Source organism: Pleurodeles waltl, chromosome 10, assembly GCF_031143425.1.
Source record: "Pleurodeles waltl isolate 20211129_DDA chromosome 10, aPleWal1.hap1.20221129, whole genome shotgun sequence".
Classification (NCBI taxonomy): domain Eukaryota; kingdom Metazoa; phylum Chordata; class Amphibia; order Caudata; family Salamandridae; genus Pleurodeles; species Pleurodeles waltl.
This window is the reverse complement of record NC_090449.1, coordinates 1077138801-1077157360: the sequence shown is the minus strand read 5'-3', so window position 1 is coordinate 1077157360 and position 18560 is coordinate 1077138801. Positions and strand designations below refer to the sequence as shown.

General features: G+C 46.1%; 1 protein-coding gene across 1 annotated transcript in view; it reads left to right on the top strand.

Annotated features, from left to right (window-relative positions):
* The window catches only part of F8 (coagulation factor VIII), a 463887-nt gene extending 447324 nt beyond the window's left edge, over positions 1 to 16563 (top strand). The window contains exons 24-26 of the mRNA XM_069212149.1: positions 1380 to 1528; positions 6758 to 6934; positions 13415 to 16563. Of these exons, the coding sequence (XP_069068250.1) occupies positions 1380 to 1528; positions 6758 to 6934; positions 13415 to 13570 (482 nt within the window). The 3' untranslated portion in view covers positions 13571 to 16563. The remainder of the gene's footprint in view (positions 1 to 1379; positions 1529 to 6757; positions 6935 to 13414) is intronic.
* Positions 16564 to 18560: the final 1997 nt, after the last annotated feature.

The following is an 18560-nucleotide window of genomic DNA, read 5'->3' as shown; positions in this document are numbered from 1 at the left end:
ATATTGTCATAAAAATAAAGTACCTTTATTTTTAGTATAACTGTGTATTGTGTTTTCTTATGATATTGTGCATATGACACTAGGTGGTACTGTAGTAGCTTCACACGTCTCCTAGTTCAGCCTAAGCTGCTCTGCTAAGCTACCATTATCTATCAGCCTAAGCTGCTAGACACCCTATACACTAATAAGGGATAACTGGGCCTGGTGCAAGGTGCAAGTACCCCTTGGTACTCACTACAACCCAGTCCAGCCTCCTACAAGCACAATACAGGCGTGTTACACACAAATAATGAACCCAGCTGGAGCACAATACAGACGTGTTACACACAACTAGTGAACCCAGCTGGAGCACAATACAGACGTGTTACACACAAATAATGAACCCAGCCGGAGCACAATACAGACGTGTTACACACAACTAGTGAACCCAGCTGGAGCACAATACAGACGTGTTACACACAAATAATGAACCCAGCTGGATCACAATACAGACGTGTTCAACACAACTAATGAACCCAGCTGGAGCACAATACAGATGAGTTACACACAACTAGTGAACCCAACTAGACCACAATACAGACGTGTTACACACAAGCTGGTGGGTCGAGACTCTAGTGAGAAACAGTGTTAATGGAAGGAACCACGTGCCATTATTTTAAAGCTCCTGGCACAACTATATGCCACAAACACTCAGGTTTCATGTCTCTGAGTCCGTTCCGTTCTGCTGCGTCCAATCGTGCAGCGGTGCTAAGTGATGCTGGAGTTTATATGAGTGTCAGTGCAGTTTATACCAAGCCTTCCAGCTGCTGCTGAGTGCTGGTGCAGTTCATATCAAGCCTTCCAGCTGGTGCTGAGTGCTGGTGCAGTTTATATCAAGTCATCCAGCTGGTGCTCAGTGCTGGTGCAGTTCATATCAAGTCATCCAGCTGGTGCTCAGTGCTGGTGCAGTTTATATCAAGTCATCCAGCTGGTGCTCAGTGCTGGTGCAGTTTATATCAAGTCATCCAGCTGGTGCTCAGTGCTGGTGCAGTTTATATCATGCCTTCCAGCTGGTGCTCAGTGCTGGTGCAGTTTATATCAAGTCATCCAGCTGGTGCTCAGTGCTGGTGCAGTTCATATCAAGTCATCCAGCTGGTGCTCAGTGCTGGTGCAGTTTATATCAAGTCATCCAGCTGGTGCTCAGTGCTGGTGCAGTTTATATCAAGTCTTCCAGCTGGTGCTGATCAGGGTAGAGTTTATATCGAGCCTTCCAGCTGGTGCTGAGTTCCGGTGCAGTTTATTTCAAGCCTTGTACCTGGTGCTAAGTGCTGGTGCAGTTTATACAAGTTCTTCAAGCTGGTGCTGAATGGAAGTACCTCATTCTTCCCCTTTTATTCCAGGTTGTTCCATGCCCCTTGGAATGGAGAGCAAAGACATAGCGAACAAACAGATACGAGCCTCGTCCTACATAGACAATGTCTTCTCCACCTGGGAGCCGGGTCTGGCACGACTCAATCTCCAGGGAAGAATTAATGCTTGGAGACCGAAGGTAATCAAGGTCCTTGGCCTGACGTGAGTTCTGTTTTTTCTGACACAGGGACACTAGGTCTGACATGGGCCTCCTCCCCTAGAGTCTTTGTCTGACACAGGGATACAAGGTCTGGCATATGGTCTCCCGTAGGATTCTTTGTCTGACACAGGGCACTAGGTCTGACATGGGCCTCCCCCCCTAGAGTCTTTGTCTGACACAGGGACACTAGGTCTGATATATGGTCTCCCGTAGGATTCTTTGTCTGACACAGGGCACTAGGTCTGACATGGGCCTCCCCCCCTAGAGTCTTTGTCTGACACAGGGATACAAGGTCTGACATATGGTCTCCCGTAGGATTCTTTGTCTGACGCAGGGATACAAGGTCTGACATATGGTCTCCCGTAGGATTCTTTGTCTGACACAGGGATACAAGGTCTGGAATGGGGTCTCCAGTAGGATTCTTTGTCTGACACAGGGACACTAGGTATGGCACGGGGTCTCACTCAAGACTCTTTGGAGGTCATTATGACCCCAGTGGTCGGTGGTAATATGGAGGAAAGTACTGCCAACAGGCTGGCGGTACTTTCCTCCATATTATGATATTGGCGGTTTGGCTGAAGTTAAACCACCAATGTACCACACCGACCACCATGGCGGTAACAGCCGCCGGGCTGGAGATATCAATCTCCAGCCCGGCGGCCATCACTTGCCCGCCTGTGGGATTATGACCCCGCCTACTTCCATGGTTTTCGTGGATTCCTTACCGCCATGAAAACCATGGTGGTAGGTACTATTAGTGACAGGGAATTCATTCCCTGTCAATGATAGGGGTCTTCTCTACCCTCCCCCTTCACAGGTTCCCCCCACCACCCCTTCCTCTCCAGACCCCCCCCTTCATACACGCAGACATGCATACACACACCCATTCCCACATTCATCCACGCATTCATACATCCATTCACACACACATCCACACACACTTACATACATACAGACACGCATTCACACAACTCAACATACATGCACTCACACCCCCAAACATGCACACACATACAACATGTAACATACACCCGCATACACGAATGCACAGACATACACACACCCACACACACACACCCTTCCCCTGTCGGAGCACACACTTACCTGTGTCCAGGGGGTCCTCCGGCAGGAGACGGGATGGGGCGCTGCTGCCAGCAGCAGCGTCCGCCAGCAGAACGCCGCCAGGCCGTATCAATTCTCATAATACAGCCGGCGGCGGTGTACTGGCGTGGCGCTGCTACTGGCGCAGTGCCATCTTACCGCCATCCGCCATGACCACAGCCGGATTTCTGCCATTCTTCTGGCGGAAATCCAGCTGTGGTCATAATATGGCGGTCGGCTGGCACAGTGGAATTTACACATTTCACTAAGCCATTTTTTCCCTCATTCTTAACACGGGGGGACATCCATGGGGCGGAGAGGGCAGTAGGAAGACCAAGGCGCACTGTGCCTGCATACATTAAAGCTACTCTCCCCTTGCATCCATTAAAACTACTCTCCCCCTTCTTACATTAAAACTATTCTCTCCCTGCATACAATATAGCTACTCTCCCCGCATACATTAATGCTACTCTCCCCTGCATACATTAAAGCTACTCTCCCCTGCATACATTAAAGCTACTCTCCCCGCATACATTAATCCCACTCTCCCCTGCATACATTAAAGCTATTCTCCCCTGCATCCATTAAAACTACTCTCCCCCTTCTTACATTAAAGCTATTCTCTCCCTGCATACAATATAGCTACTCTCCCCGCATACATTAATCCTACTCTCCCTTGCATACATTAAAGCTACTCTCCCCTGCATACATTAAAGCTGCTCTCCCCTGCATACATTAATGCTACTCTCCCCTGCATACATTAATGCTAATCTCCCCTGCATACATTAAAGCTACTCTCCCCTGCATACATTAATGCTACTCTCCCCTGCATACATTGATGCTACTCTCCCCTGCATACATTAAAGCTAGTCTCCCCTGCATACATTATAGCTGCTTTCCACTGCATACATGAACGCTACTCTCTCCCTGCATACAATATAGCTACTCTCTCCGCATACATGAAAGCTACTCCCCAGCTGCATACATTAAAGCTACTCTCCCCCTGCATCCATTAAAACTACTCTCACCCTTCTTACATTAAAGCTATTCTTCACCTGTATACAATATAGCTACTCTCCCCTGCATACATTAAAGCTACTCTCCCCTGCATACATTAATGCTACTCTCCCCTGCATACATTAAAGCTACTCTCCCCTGCATACATTAATGCTACTCTCCCCTGCATACATTAATGCTACTCTCCCCTGCATACATTAATGCTATTCTCTCCCTGCATACAATATAGCTATTCTCCCCTGCATACATTAATGCTCCTCTCCCCTGCATAAATTAAAGCTACTTTCATCTACATACATTAATGCTAACCTCCCCCAGCATGCATTATAGCTACTCTTCCCTGCATACAATAAAGCTGTTCTCCCCTGCATATATTAAGGATTCTCTCCCCTGCATACAAAAATGCTACTCTCCCATGCATACATTAAAGCTACTCTCCCCCTGCTTACATTATAGCTGCTTTTCACTGCATACATTAAAGCTACTTTCCCTTGCATACGTCTAAGCTGCTCTCTCCTGCATACATTATAGCTACTCTCCCCTGCATACATTATAGCTACTCTCCCCCTGCTTATGTTAAAACTACTCTGCCACTGCATACATTATACCTACTTTCCCCTGCATATTTTATAGCTAATGTCCCCCTGCATACATTAAAACATCTCTCCCCGGTGTACATTAAAGCTTCTTTCCCCTGCATACATTACAGCTGCTCTCCCCTGCATACATTAACGCTACTCTCCCCCTGCATACATTATAGATACTCTTCCTTGAGTACATTAAAGCTACTCTCCCCCTGCATACATTATAGCTGCCCTACCCTGCTTGCATTAAAACTACTCTCCACCTGCATACGTTATAGCTACTATCCCCCGAATACATTAAAGCTACTCTCCCCCTACATATGTAAAAGCTATTCTCCCATACATATATTAAAGCTGCCCTCCCATGCATACATTAAAGCTCCTTTTCCCTTGCACACATTAAAGCTACTCTTCCTCTGCATACATGAAAACTGCTCTCCCCCTGCATACATGAATGCTACTCTCCCCCTGCATACATGAAAGCTACTCCCCTGCATACATGAAAGCTGCTCTCCCCCTGCATACATGAAAGCTACTCTTCCCCTGCATACATGAAAACTGCTCTCCCCTGCATACATGAAAGCTTCTCTCCCCTTTATACATTAAAGCCACCCCCTGCATACATGAAAGCTACTCTCCCCTGCATTCATGAGAGCTACTCCCCTGCATACATGAAAGCTGCTCTCCCCCTGCATACATGAACGCTACTCTCCCCCTGCATACATGAGAGCTACTCCCCTGCATACATGAAAGCTACTCTCCCCTTTATACATTAAAGCCACCCCCTGCATACATGAAAGCTACTCTCCCCTGCGAGAGCTACTCCCCTGCATACATGAAAGCTGCTCTCCCCCTGCATATATGAATGCTACTCTCCCTCTGCATACATGAGAGCTACTCCCCTGCATACATGAAAGCTGCTCTCCCCCTGCATACATGAACACTACTCTCCCCCTGCATACACGAGAGCTACTCCCCTGCATACATGAAAGCTGCTTTCCCCCTGTATACATGAAAGCTACTCTTCCCCTGCATACATGAAAACTGCTCTTACCTGCATACATGAAAGCTGCTCTCCCCTTTATACATTAAAGCCACCCCCTGCATACATGAAAGCTACTCTCCCCTGCATACATGAGAGCTACTCCCCTGCATACATGAAAGCTTCTCTCCCCCTGCATATATGAAAGCTACTCTCCCCTGCATACATGAGAGCTACTCCTCTGCCTACATGAAAGCTGCTCTCCCCTGGATACATGAACGCTACTCTCCCCCTGCATACATGAAAGCTACTCTCTCCTGCATAATGAATGGTACTCTCCCCCTGCATACATGAAAGCTACTCCCCTGCATACATGAAAGCTGCTCTCCCCCTGCATACATGAAAGCTACTCTTCCCCTGCATACATGAAAACTGCTCTCCCCCTGCATATATGAAAGCTGCTCTCCCCCTGCATACATGAGAGCTACTCCTCTGCATACATGACATGAAAGCTGCTCTCCCCCTGCATACATGAAAGCTACTCTCCCCCTGCATACATGAAAGCTACTCCCCAGCATACATGAAAGCTGCTCTCCCCATGCATACATGAAAGCTATTCTTCCCCTGCATACATGAAAACTGCTCCCCCCTGCATATATGAAAGCTACTCTCCCCTTGCATACATGAAAGCTACTCCCCTGCATACATGAAAGCTGCTCTCCCCTTCATACATGAAAGCTACTCTCCCCCTGCATACATGAAACCTACTCTCCCCCTGCATTCATGAAAGCTACTCTCCCCTGCATACAAGAAAGCTACTCTCCCCCTGCATACATATTAGCTGTTCTCCCCCTGCATACATGAAAGCTGCTCCCCCCTGCATACATTAAAGCTATTCTGCCCCTTCATATATTAAAGCTACTCTCCCCTTCATACATGAAAGCTATTCTCCCCTGCATACATTAAAGCTAATCTCCCCCTTCATACATGAAAGCTACTCTCCCCCTGCATACATGAAAGCTACTCTCCCCCTGCATACATGAAAGCTGCTCTCCCCCTGCATACATGAAAGCTGCTCTCCCCCTTCATACATTAAGGCTACTCTCCCCCTTCATACATGAAAGCTACTCTCCCCTGCATACATTAAAGCTAATCTCCCCCTGCATACATGAAACCTACTCTCCCCCTGCATTCATGAAAGCTACTCTCCCCTGCATACAAGAAAGCTACTCTCCCCCTGCATACATGATAGCTGTTCTCCCCCTGCATACATGAAAGCTGCTCCCCCCTGCATACATTAAAGCTATTCTGCCCCTTCATATATTAAAGCTACTCTCCCCTTCATACATGAAAGCTATTCTCCCCTGCATACATTAAAGCTAATCTCCCCCTTCATACATGAAAGCTACTCTCCCCCTGCATTCATGAAAGCTACTCTCCCCTGCATGCATTAAAGCTACTCTCCCCCTGCACACATGAAAGCTACTCTCCCCTCATGTGCTGGTCCTTTCCTCTCTCTCCCAGGTGAACTCCCAGAAGGAGTGGCTGCAGGTGCACTTCAGCAGGCGGGTAAAGGTGACCGGCATCGTCACCCAAGGGGCTAAGGCCATGCTGACCTCCATGTATGTGAAGGAGTACACGGTCTCCATCAGCCAGGACGGTGCAGACTGGACCCCCATCCTGCAGGACGGACAGTCCAAGGTAGGTCACTGTTGCAGCAGGCCATGGACTGGCTGCAGGGACTGCAGGGGTGCCTGCGTGATTTTTGCAGGAGCCACAGTGGTGAGATTAGTGATAAGGCAGAAACCACAGCAGTGAGGTAGGAGATACCTGCAGGAACTACAGCAATGAAGTAAGAGATACCAGGAGGAACTGCAGCAGTGAGGTAAGAGATACCAACAGGAACTAAGAGATACCTGCAGGAACTATAGCAGTGAGTTAGGAGATACCTGCAGGAACTACATCAGTGAGGTAGGAGATACCTGCAGGAACTACATCAGTGAGGTAGGAGATACCCACAGGAACTACAGCAATGAAGTAAGAGATACCAGCAGGAACTGCAGCAGTGAGGTAAGAGATACCAGCAGGAACAAAGAGATACCTGCAGGAGATACAGCAATGAGGTAAGAGATACCAGCAGGAACTAAGAGATACCTGCAGGAACTACAACAATGAAGTAAGAGAGACCTGTAGGAACCACAGCGATGAGGTAAGAAGTATCTGAAGGAACCATAGCAATGAAGTCATAGATACCTGCAGGAACTACAGCAAAGTGGTAAGCGATACATGCAGGAACTACAGCGATGAGTTAAGAGGTATCTGAAGGGACCACACCGAGTTACCTGAAAGAACTACATCAGTGAGGTAAGAGGTACCTAAAAGAATTATAGCAGTAATGTAAGAATTACCTGAAGGAACAACAGTGATGAGGTAAGAGGTACTTGCAGGAAATAAAGCAATGAGGTAAGAATGCAGGAACTAAAGCGTTGAGGTAAGAGATACCAGCAGGAACTATATTGATGAGGTACCAGATACCTGCGGGAACTACAGCAATGAGGTAAAAGATATTTGCAGGAACTACAGCGATGATGTAAGAGATACCTGCAGGATCTACAGCGATGATGTAAGAGATACCTGCAGGAACTACAGCGATGATGTAAAAGATACCTGCAGGAAGTACAGTGATTAGGTAAGAGATACCTGCAGGAACTACAGCAATGATGTAGGAGATACTTGCAGGAATAACACTGAGGTAAGATATATTTGGAGGAACGACAGCAGTGAGGTAAGAGGTACCTGCAGGAACTACATCAATGAGGTGAGAGGTACCTGCGGGAACTACAGCAATGAGGTAAAAGATATTTGCAGGAACTACAGCTGTGATGTAAGAGATACCTGCAGGAACTACAGCGATGATGTAAGAGATACTTGCAGGTACTACAGTGTTGAGGTAAGAGATACCGTCAGGAACTACATTGATGAGGTAACAGATACCTGCAGGAACTACAGCAATGAGGATGAAAGATATTTGCATGAACTACAGCGATGATGTAAGAGATACCTGCAGGAACTACAGTGATGATGTAAAAGATACCTGCAGGAACTACAGCGATGATGTAAAAGATACCTGCCAGAACTACAGTGATTAGGTAAAAGATACCTGCAGGAAATACAGCAATGAAGTAACAGATACCTGCAGGAACTACAGCGATGATGTAAGAGATACCTGCAGGAACTACAGCGATGATGTAAGAGATGCCAGCAGGAACTACAGCAATGAAGTAACAGATACCCGCAGAAACTACAGCAATTAAGTAACAGATACCCGCAGAAACTACAGCAATGATGTAAGAGATACTTGCAGGAATGACAGCTCTGAGGTAAGTTATATTTGCAGGAACGACAGCAGTGAGGTAAGCGGTACCGGCAGGAACTACAGCAATGAGGTGAGCGGTACCTGCAGGAGCTACAGCGATGAGGTAAGAGATATATGCAGGAACTACAGAAATGTAAGAGATGCCTATTAAAACCACAGTGGTGAGGTAAGGGACACCTGCCGCAACCACAGCAAGAAGATATGATTTACCTGTATGTATCACGGCAGTGAGGTGTGCAATACCTGCAGGAACCACAGAGATGAGGTAACAGATACTTGAAGGAACCACAGTGATGAGGTATGAGGTAAAACATACATGCCTTACATCAGGGCAAAAAACATCTAATGATGCAACTGTTGTGCCATTTTGTAGGCAAGTGCTTGTGTTCAACACACATGCATGCGCATACAGTGGGCACTGGAGAAGCAAGTGGGAGAGAGAACATGGGAGAAGGACGGCAGCTTGGGGTGTTGGGGCAGAAACACACAGTAACAGAGACCAATGTGGAGTGTCGTGGCAGAAGCACAAGGGCGAGAGAGCAACACAAGTGCGGGTGGTGAGAGAAGCACACAGACAGAGAGGGAGAGGGTCGATAAAAGCACACAAGGGAGACAGCTGAAAATCACATGCACTCTCATGGAGTGCTTAAAGAAAAAGAAAAAAGTAGTTTTCTAAAAGTGTACAGAGGAAGCACAGAAGCCAGTCAATCATGACCAAAGACGCTGTGCTTCATGGCCGGGACGCAAGACTGACAAAACACATCTGATATGAACCGGGAAAATGAGAGTGACAGGAAAAAACTACTGGTAAGTCGTGGGTGTCCTCCAGGCCCCTGTGTGTTCATGGTAAGCCCACAATATGTCTTTTGCAATCAGACAACATGTAGGGCCTGGAAGACCCGACCTTTACAGGTGGACAACAAAACACACAGAAAGAGCAGATATTGCCATAGTTTACTTCAAGAAGCACAAACATTAACAAGTTACTGTTAATTAAAAGTAGAAACTAGAACACACCTCTGGCCAAGTTAGTGTTCATGTTGACCAGCATAACACAGTCACTCACTCTTTTAATGAAACCTGTAGGCTTAGTGCGTGTTGTGGCTCTCCCCTTAGTGGTCCTTGCAGATGACAATAGTGGATTATCTTAACTTCCTGTAGGAGACGGCCCTCTATGTAGTGTGCAAAGCTGGGCGCACTGTGCAGGGGGTCCGGGCAACCACACGTTGGTTTACAGAGGTAAACACTAGACCATCCAATGCTCTAAGTTCTATGGTAGCTTGGTCGAGTAGTTAGGCCAGTCTTGAAGAAGTGCAAAGCATTTGTTGATTCACAGTGTTAATAAAGCAAGATACACACTCGAGACCAATTTACAAAAATAGTTCTGATTTTTATACATTTTTAAGACCAAGATCATCAAAATCAGATAAGTACTTTTTAAGTTATGATTTTTCAACATTTAGCAAAAATAGTCTTTTTGTGTGTAATTATGCACCATAGGAATCAATAGGATTAAACTTTATAAATACAAATAAAATCAGGCAATGAGTTTACCAATGTCTCCTTTTGCATATAGGTCGAGGCTATCAAGAAATCCTGTGGGCCATCCAGAGGAATTTGGGTGGTTCCCAGTTTTGGATAAAAGAGCTGCAACAAAGTCCTTGGAGCTGGTGCAGAACCACTGCATGGACCACTTGGAAAAGCAATACATAGGTGGACTTCAAGGTGAATCTAGTGGTTCCCCTTGGAGCATAGAGGCTGCAAGGGTTGGGGGACCCTTAGAGCACAGCTGGTTCTCTGGTGCAGGGACCAGGGAGGCTGGGTGCAGAGCTGATAGATGAGCCAAGATCTGTGTGCAAAGGTGCCCTTGGAAGCAGGGGTAAGGTCACTTTGAGGGTCGCTTGCAGGTCCGCAGAGCCACTTTGGTGGGTGGTTCTGATTGTTTTTGAAGTCCCTCCTGGTCCTTTCGGAGTCCAGAATGAACTTTCCTTCCTGGTGTCTGATGTTGAGTGACCAGTACCTGGGGCTATTGCACGGTTCAGCCACTGGAAATTGCAGTGCTACCAAACTTGGCATACTTCCAGGTGTTGTCCTCATGATCCGTTGGGTGGAATTTGGTCTGGCTGCAGCCTCCGGTTCCTTGGTCAGCAGCTGGACTGGACTTTACTGGTCTTTTGATCTTTGTTGCAGGAGAGTGATGCCTTCACTCTGGAGGGAGATCTTTGCTGATTTTTAGAAGAGTGGAGGTCCTCTAGGGGATTTGTAGAGTTCGTCCGATGTTGAAGCAACCCCTCAGCGGCGATTGTCGAGTCCTGGGTACATCAGGCAAGGTTTGGTGCCTTTTTATTTGTGCAGAAGGAATGCAGTTCTCGAGCCTAGGGTCTTCCTTGTTGCTGGTCTTCTTTTGTCCTTGGAATGTGATCTGCACTTCTAGGGGTGCCCACTAAATACTGAATTTAGTGGGCATTTAGGGGAGTGACTAGTAGTGACCAATGGGTCTTCTACCTGAGGGTGGCTACACCCACTTTGTGGCCATTTCCTGTGGGCAGAGGTCACTTTCGTATCCCTGATAGGCTATTTTCCTTACATGCAAGATGAAGAAAAATGAGATGGAGATGTCAACTCACATGCAACACCTCAGGGGTGGTGCAAGCTGGGGGTGGCCACTTCTCCTGTCCTTTGTGCATTTTCCCGTTGTTGCTCCCTCCAAAAGTGGGGGTTTGCAACAAGGGTGGCCATCTGCTCCTAGCAGCAGGGCTGGGGGTCGAGTTTCAAGGGCAGTAAGCCCTTTGAAGCTTGCAGGCAGGGCTGTGCACATTCCTGGGGGAGGAGGTGTAACACCTCTACCCAGGAAGGGCTTTGTTCTCTGGACCCAGAGAGCGCTGGCTCTCACCCCATGGTCCTCATCTGGTGGTGGCAGGCTGGTTGCGACTGGCCAGCAACCATGCCATGGTAGTTAGCTTTTGCAAGGGGCACCTCTAAGGTGACCACTGGGTACATTTTGCAATAATTACAACAATGATGCCAGTTTAGGTTGATAACAAACAGAGTGGCCATCATGTAGCTGTGAAACTCGTACTGACCAATGTCCAGCACATGCATGTAAAGTGGCTGCTCTGTTCACTCACTATGTCCCAGGTGTGGCAAGGACACAGTAGGGCCATATTGCTCATGCATCTGTGCCCACACGTGCAATATAGTACACCCTGTTTTAGGGCTGGAAGGTCTGCCAGAGGGGTGACTTACCTATATTGTATGCAGTGTGTAGTGGACAGGGCACACACGCTGCGTGCCATGTCAGTTTTGCAATTTAGGATTGCACCAAGACACTCATCCTGCAATGGCAGTGCTGGGTGCACTTGGATGCATGGTCCCTGAGGGTGGCACAAGCTGTGCTTCTGCCCTCAGGGACCTACCATTAGTACCTCATGCTTTTGGTACCTTAGTAACATTTAACAGGGACTTATAGTGCCACCTAAAGGTGTTTTTCAATTGTGCTAATGGATCACAACAGTTTTAGGAATAAGATCAGGCCCAGGGAACCTGGTTAGCAGGGTCCCTGGACACTAACAACTTTGAAACCACATCCAATACCAGGCAAAAAGTGAGGGCTAACCATGTGTAAAGAGACACTTTCCTACACTTCCTCTGGAATAAGTCTACTGAAGCCCTAGTGGCCAAGCTCACATCATAGATTTAATGTATTTTGCATTGACTCAGATAAGTGTGCATGGCAACAGACTTGATTCAGGTGGGAGGCTCACAATTTGTGATGCAAAAAATGCCTTACATTTGGCTGTCTCCCACCTGAAATTGCCTCTGCTTCAATAGAAGTCAAAGATGAACACACGTTTCATGTATGGATAAGTCACAAACATTTGTTGTGCTGAGTGCGTCTTCTCATGTAGAGGGTTAAGTTGGAGTATTTTCACTCATTGCTTGGGAATTGGAGGTAGTTTGAGGCTTGCTAGAAGTGGCTAAAGTACATTCCTCTTTTTTCTCTAGAGTTTTACACCTGTTATTTTTTTACTGAAATTTTTTTCCAGACAGAGGGTGACATGGCAGGTTCCTTCACGATCTGACAGTTACCTGTTCTCTTGGAGAGTGCCTGACATTTCCTTCTGATGGAATAGAAAGGTTGAAAGAAATCACCCATTATCCGTCCAGAGAATGGGATGTCAGTCAACTACAGAAATCCTGAGAGAAGTTGAGAGAAGCAATATCTCAAAGAGTTTGTGAGCAGCTTAAGTTTTGTTCCATAGACTTTTTGAAGATGGTCCATTAATTCAAGATTTGCTAGTAACTTTTGCTTGCTATGAGTTGGAGTTATCAAGCCTGGTGATGGAACCTCAAGTGAGTGGTTAGAGGTGACCCAGCAGTGAGATACTCAAAGAGTTTGGCAAATTGTGTCTTATGTGCAAGATGTCTGTGGGTAAGGAGGAACACACATGTGAGATCCTATCCAAGAATTAGAGTATCACCTACACCTATGACATCACACCTGTGAATAAAGATGTAAATTAAAGAATTTGACATTGAGGATATGACACCACAGCATTAAACACCTGAATTATAAAGAATATCTCATCACAGCTCTGATTGTGTATTTAAGAGGATGACTCTTTAGGTGTGATATCGCACTTGGAAACTTCAGGTGTCTCATGACAGGTGTGACATTGTGCCTCAGGTTCAGTGATGATGTCCCTAGTGTTATCAGCACATGCTTGACATCACTGTTTTTTAATTTGATTCAGGTCAATGTTTGAGTTTTTTTCTAGTGTTCTTTTCTTTCTCTGTCTCTGCAGGTTTTCAGTGGAAACCGAGATCACTACAGTGTGATGGTGAATGTGCTGGACCCTCCACTCTTTGCTCAGTATCTGAGGATTCACCCGCGCAGCTGGGAGAACAGTATTGCTCTGAGAGTGGAGTTCCTGGGCTGCGAGACTCAACAAATTCAGTGACATGGGCATGGGCCCTGGTCCTTATGGTCAGTTCTGGACTTTAACCCCTGAAACCTGCTCTGGACTCTATTCATGAGTGTAAACTTAGACCCTAGAGTCCCTCTAAAGTAAAACCCCTGAAACATGCTCTGGCCTCTCTCAGAGGAAGCTGCTCTGGACTTTGACCTCTGGACATATTCTAGGCTCCATCTCTGAGGCCTGCTCTGACCCCTGCCCCAGGCATTGCTCTGTGCTTTAAGACCAAAGATCTGGCTTCCTGTAGGCTGCTCTGGACTTTGAACTCTGTTTTGTGTGGACTCTATCTCTGGGTCTCTTCTTTATTCTACACTGGTGGCCGCTTCAAGCAGCAATCTCTGGCCTTGTCTCTGAATTTTTGAGTATAGTGTGGACTTCTAACTTTTGGCCTTCCTGATTTTTAACCTATGAGGTCTATACTGGGCTCCAGGGGGCTACCCAGGACTCTGTTCATTAAGCCTGCTCTGGTCTTTAATCTCTAGCCCCGCTTTCAATTCTACCCTTGGGATCTTGCCGGAATTCTGACTCTGAGGCCTGTGATGGACCCAACCTATGGTGACTGCTCAGATCTTTCCCCTCTGGCTAGTGTGGGCTCATTCCCACTGTACTCCTCCAAACCCTCTTCAGAGTGTTACTCTTCTCAAATCATACAGAAGGTCCTCCCACCATCTTCAGTTCTTTAAGTGCTCCTCAAATCCACACCTAGCCCATCATCCAGAATTGATTCCTTGCCATACCACAGCTTGGCTGAATTACAGAATAATACTACTGCCTGTCTTGGTTCTAACAGCAGCTTCACCTTCTTTATTCTCACCAGTACCCTAACTGCTGACCACATTCAACTGTTCCTGGTATTATATCCTAGCCAATAACATCCTTGAGCATTCACCACTGTAAGTGTCACTAAACCTGCACTCTGCTTGCTGTGACCATCGATCAGTCCTGGCAGCATGCTGGTGTGAGACACTTTACCCCCCACCAATTCAAATGTGGAAATACCCTGTGGCATTTGAAGTGGTTTCAATCAAAAGATTTTCTTCAAATTCTCCTTGCGGTCCTTCTACGATCTCCCCTCTGTATGTAATGCCCCATTACCTACCCCATTAAAACATTCAACTAACCCATTTACACCAGGGAGGTACAAAGATTTGTACTTATTAACAATCTAAGGGGGTCATTTTGACCCCGGCGGGCGGCGGGAGCCGCCCCCTGGAGGGAACCGCCAGAATACCGCTGGCGGTCAAAAGACCGCCGCGGGTATTCTGGGTTTCCCACTGGGCTGGCGGGCGACCGCCAAAAGGCCGCCCGCCAGCCCAGTGGGAAACACCCCTCCATGAGGATGCCGGCTCCGAATGGAGCCGGCGGAGTGAAGGATGTGCGACGGGTGCAGTAGCACCCGTCGCGAATTTCAGTGTCTGCTAGGCAGACACTGAAATTCAGAGTGGGGCCCCCAGGGGCCCCACGACACCCCATACCGCCATCCTGTTACAGGTGGCCGAAGCCGCCATTAACAGGATGGCGGTATGGGGGTCAGAATCCCCATGGCGGTGCAGCAAGCTGCGCCGCCATGGAGGATTCTACAGGGCAGCGGAAAACCGGCGGAAGACCGCCGGTTTTCCCTTTCTGGCCGCGGCTGAACCGCCGCGGTCAGAATACCCTGGGGAGCACCGCCAGCCTGTTGGCGGTGCTCCCGTGGTCGTTGACCCTGGCGGTCAACGACCGCCAGGGTCAGAATGACCCCCTAAGTCTTGATGACAAAACTCTCAATAATGATTTGTTCTGCTCCACCTTGAGTCGTCACAGAACAAACAAGACACAGATTTACATAATTGTCCAAGTTTTCCCAGTTACACACAGACGTGGCTGTACTTGGAACAATTGATTTTTTAGTAGTCCGTAACTTTGTAACTGGCTCACCTACACCATTTTCTATCCATAGATGGGGGTCCAAATCATACCTAAGTTTCTTAGCAGAGATGACAAATGTGTAGTCCCTCCGTTAACAATCATTAAATTTAGTGAAACTAGTAGTCGTCATAAAGTGATTACAAAAATGATTCCTTATGATTCTATGGGGGTATTTCCCATTATGGTTACAAGGTTACAATTATACACATTTCAGGTGTGACACTCTACAAGATTCTTCAGGCCAGCTGAACCTCATGAAGAAATCACAAAGGCCAATCTTCTCTAACAACAGCTTCCCCGAGGTGGAAATGAGCCAACTTTTTCTTTTTTTTTTTCCTAACAATTCTTCTGTCATGTACACTGCTCTCCTCACTTTGGTGTGTATGCCTCAATAATAGGTATATACCTCTATCAATTCATATCAAAAGCGTAGTGCCCTGCAGTAATCTGTATGGGTAGGTGTGAACCGTGTCTAAAGAGCCATGCAATAGAATGGCTTATAAAAACATATTTGACTATCAGAAATAGATAATAAATCACTAAAACATGTAATTAAAATGCTTGGGATACCTCCTTGAGGGACTATCTGAGCTCTGTTCAGTTGAAATGTTCTATTATTAATCTTCCTTTATTTATGTGTGGATTTCACCGGGCCCCATCCTGGGTGCATGCTTTGGACTCTATCCCCATGGTCTGATCAAGGCTCTGTTCTACAGATAGGAAGAGGGTGAGAGCACGAGGCACATCAGTCTCTGATACACACTCTGAGACTGGGACAGAGTAAGAACACAGGCATTATTGTCCCTTTTTTTGCACCATGTCATTGGAGCAGGCTAATAACTGCTCCTTTTGTTTCCTTTTTGCACATCATTTTATGCTGCCTGAATGAGAACAAAAGTTAACTTCTCCTTCAGTGATGGACCTGTGACTTCTTGGAATGTCGATATAGAAAGTTATGATGCAACAGATTGTACACTTGGGGGTATAAAGTAGAGACCTCATGAGGAGTAGGGTTATCATTTAGTGGCTAAGATGCTATGAATAATTAAAATGAAATATTTATGGTTTAACCTTGTGTGATTGTATGAGTCCTCAATTGGCAGAGAGCGGGATGAAGTGCATAATACCACCCAGAAACAAATAGCACAGTAGAAATGTTTAATAGAACAATATAAAAGTCCCCTCAACTTGTGAGAAGCTGTGGGAAATGTTAGAGGGACAGGTGGAAGGAAAGAATAGTAACTAATCATTTGAAACCACATTCTTCCACAGTCAAAAGGCCTTTTTAGTTGTTTAAAAGTAGGAGACCAAATACTAGTGTACTTAATGGATGGATGGAGTAGAACAAGGGTACTTCAATGAGGATTGAAAATTGGAGATAGGATGAAGTGGAGAAAGTGAAAAGTCTACTAAACAGGGAGTCTGCTAAGTTTACTGCTGTAAGGGTACACTGTACCGAAATGATGGACACACTTAGACCCTGACTAGAGTATCTCATTTTAGGAGGAGTTGTGAATATACCCCTTATGAATCAAGCAAAGAATACGCCTCTACTTATGCCCGTCTTTTGACAGATGATAAGTGGGGTGGGGTCAAGACTGCTACTAATGCTTTGAGTGGTGTTTCTGTCGAAAGCAAAAGTAAGAACATGTAAACGTGCTTCTCCTAATGATTATGTTGTACATTGTTAGATATGTTAGAGGTTCCTCATAATCATTTTTTAAGGTTTAGTGCCCTTGTGTGGGGTTCAGTAACATGCTCTTCCAGTGATAGTGTCGTAGTTGGACTCTCGCTTCTTAGCAAGACTGCTGGTTCAGGGGTGAGAGTACTTCTGTTTGTAGTTGACTGAGTCACTCCTACAACAAGTCGCAACTCTCGGCCCAACCCTCCCGGCTCACAAGCAGTACCCCACCAAACTTAGACAATAAAGGTGATTTCTGGCAGCCTTATGCATGGACTCTAGATGAGACCTCTCAGGGAAGTCGTGGTAAAACTGAAGTTTCCCTTTTCTTTTGTTATCAGTAAGTCTCATACACACAAAGGCAATGTTGGAGATGCAGGAGAGTTCTCAATACATTTATTGAAAAGACTTCAAGCTACAGTAAAATGCAGGTGCTGCAATTATTAGGATAATGAACGATAACAAGAGCAGAATTGTGAAGATGTGAGTTATGAATATAAAAAACCCACCATCTTACAAAAAAAAATTAGATATGAAATGCCTAACCAAGAATGCCTAACCTATACTTAAATGAGACATAGGTTTGATACACGTAATCTGCCAGTACGATGTCCATGGGAAGCACCCCCAACCCTCCTTACCTTGGTATTAGGTCCCTAGGTCAGACTCTGTGGAGACACAAAGGCTGAGTTCTGCAGCAAGGTGACGCGCAGCGTAGATGGCATCTGGAAGGAACCCCTCTAATGACACTGTCCGTGTGAGGTGTATTTATACAGATCATGTAGGATCCCTGATGGAGGTATGTCCCTAAACAACTGATAATGTGGCAGGCTTGTGTCAGCAATTTCATAAACAATCCCTAACAAGTGCACATGATGTTCCTGTCACACATAAGTGAGAGCGGACATGATGATGATACCTACGTGTATCACTAATAGTGACGCCGATAATGGCACTGACAACGAAAATCAAAAGATTTCTTATAAAATGTAAGCAATTGCAGCAAGCTAAAAGAAATAATAAATTAAAAGCAATAAAATAGAACAAGCTAAATAGGTAAAAGGTTACTTGGTGGCGGGGGCAACAGACCTGCAAGCCAAAGACTAAGCTACTCCTGTGTCCCAGTGGGAAACCAAAATGGATTCACACAATAGGCAGATTGATTATTTTCACTGATCTCTAGTTTAATAGATTTCAAGGTAAGTATTAATGTTGCTATTTTCTATGTAAATATTTGCTCTGTTGTGTAGTAAATTGCTTTGTACAAAAAGTGTCTGACATCCTAAAATGTCTCTACCTAGTGTCATGATGCAATAGAATGGGCAGCCCCAGGGGAGGAAGGGGAGGTCTTATGAAGAATAGAGGTATTGGTTGGTTTCGGAGATG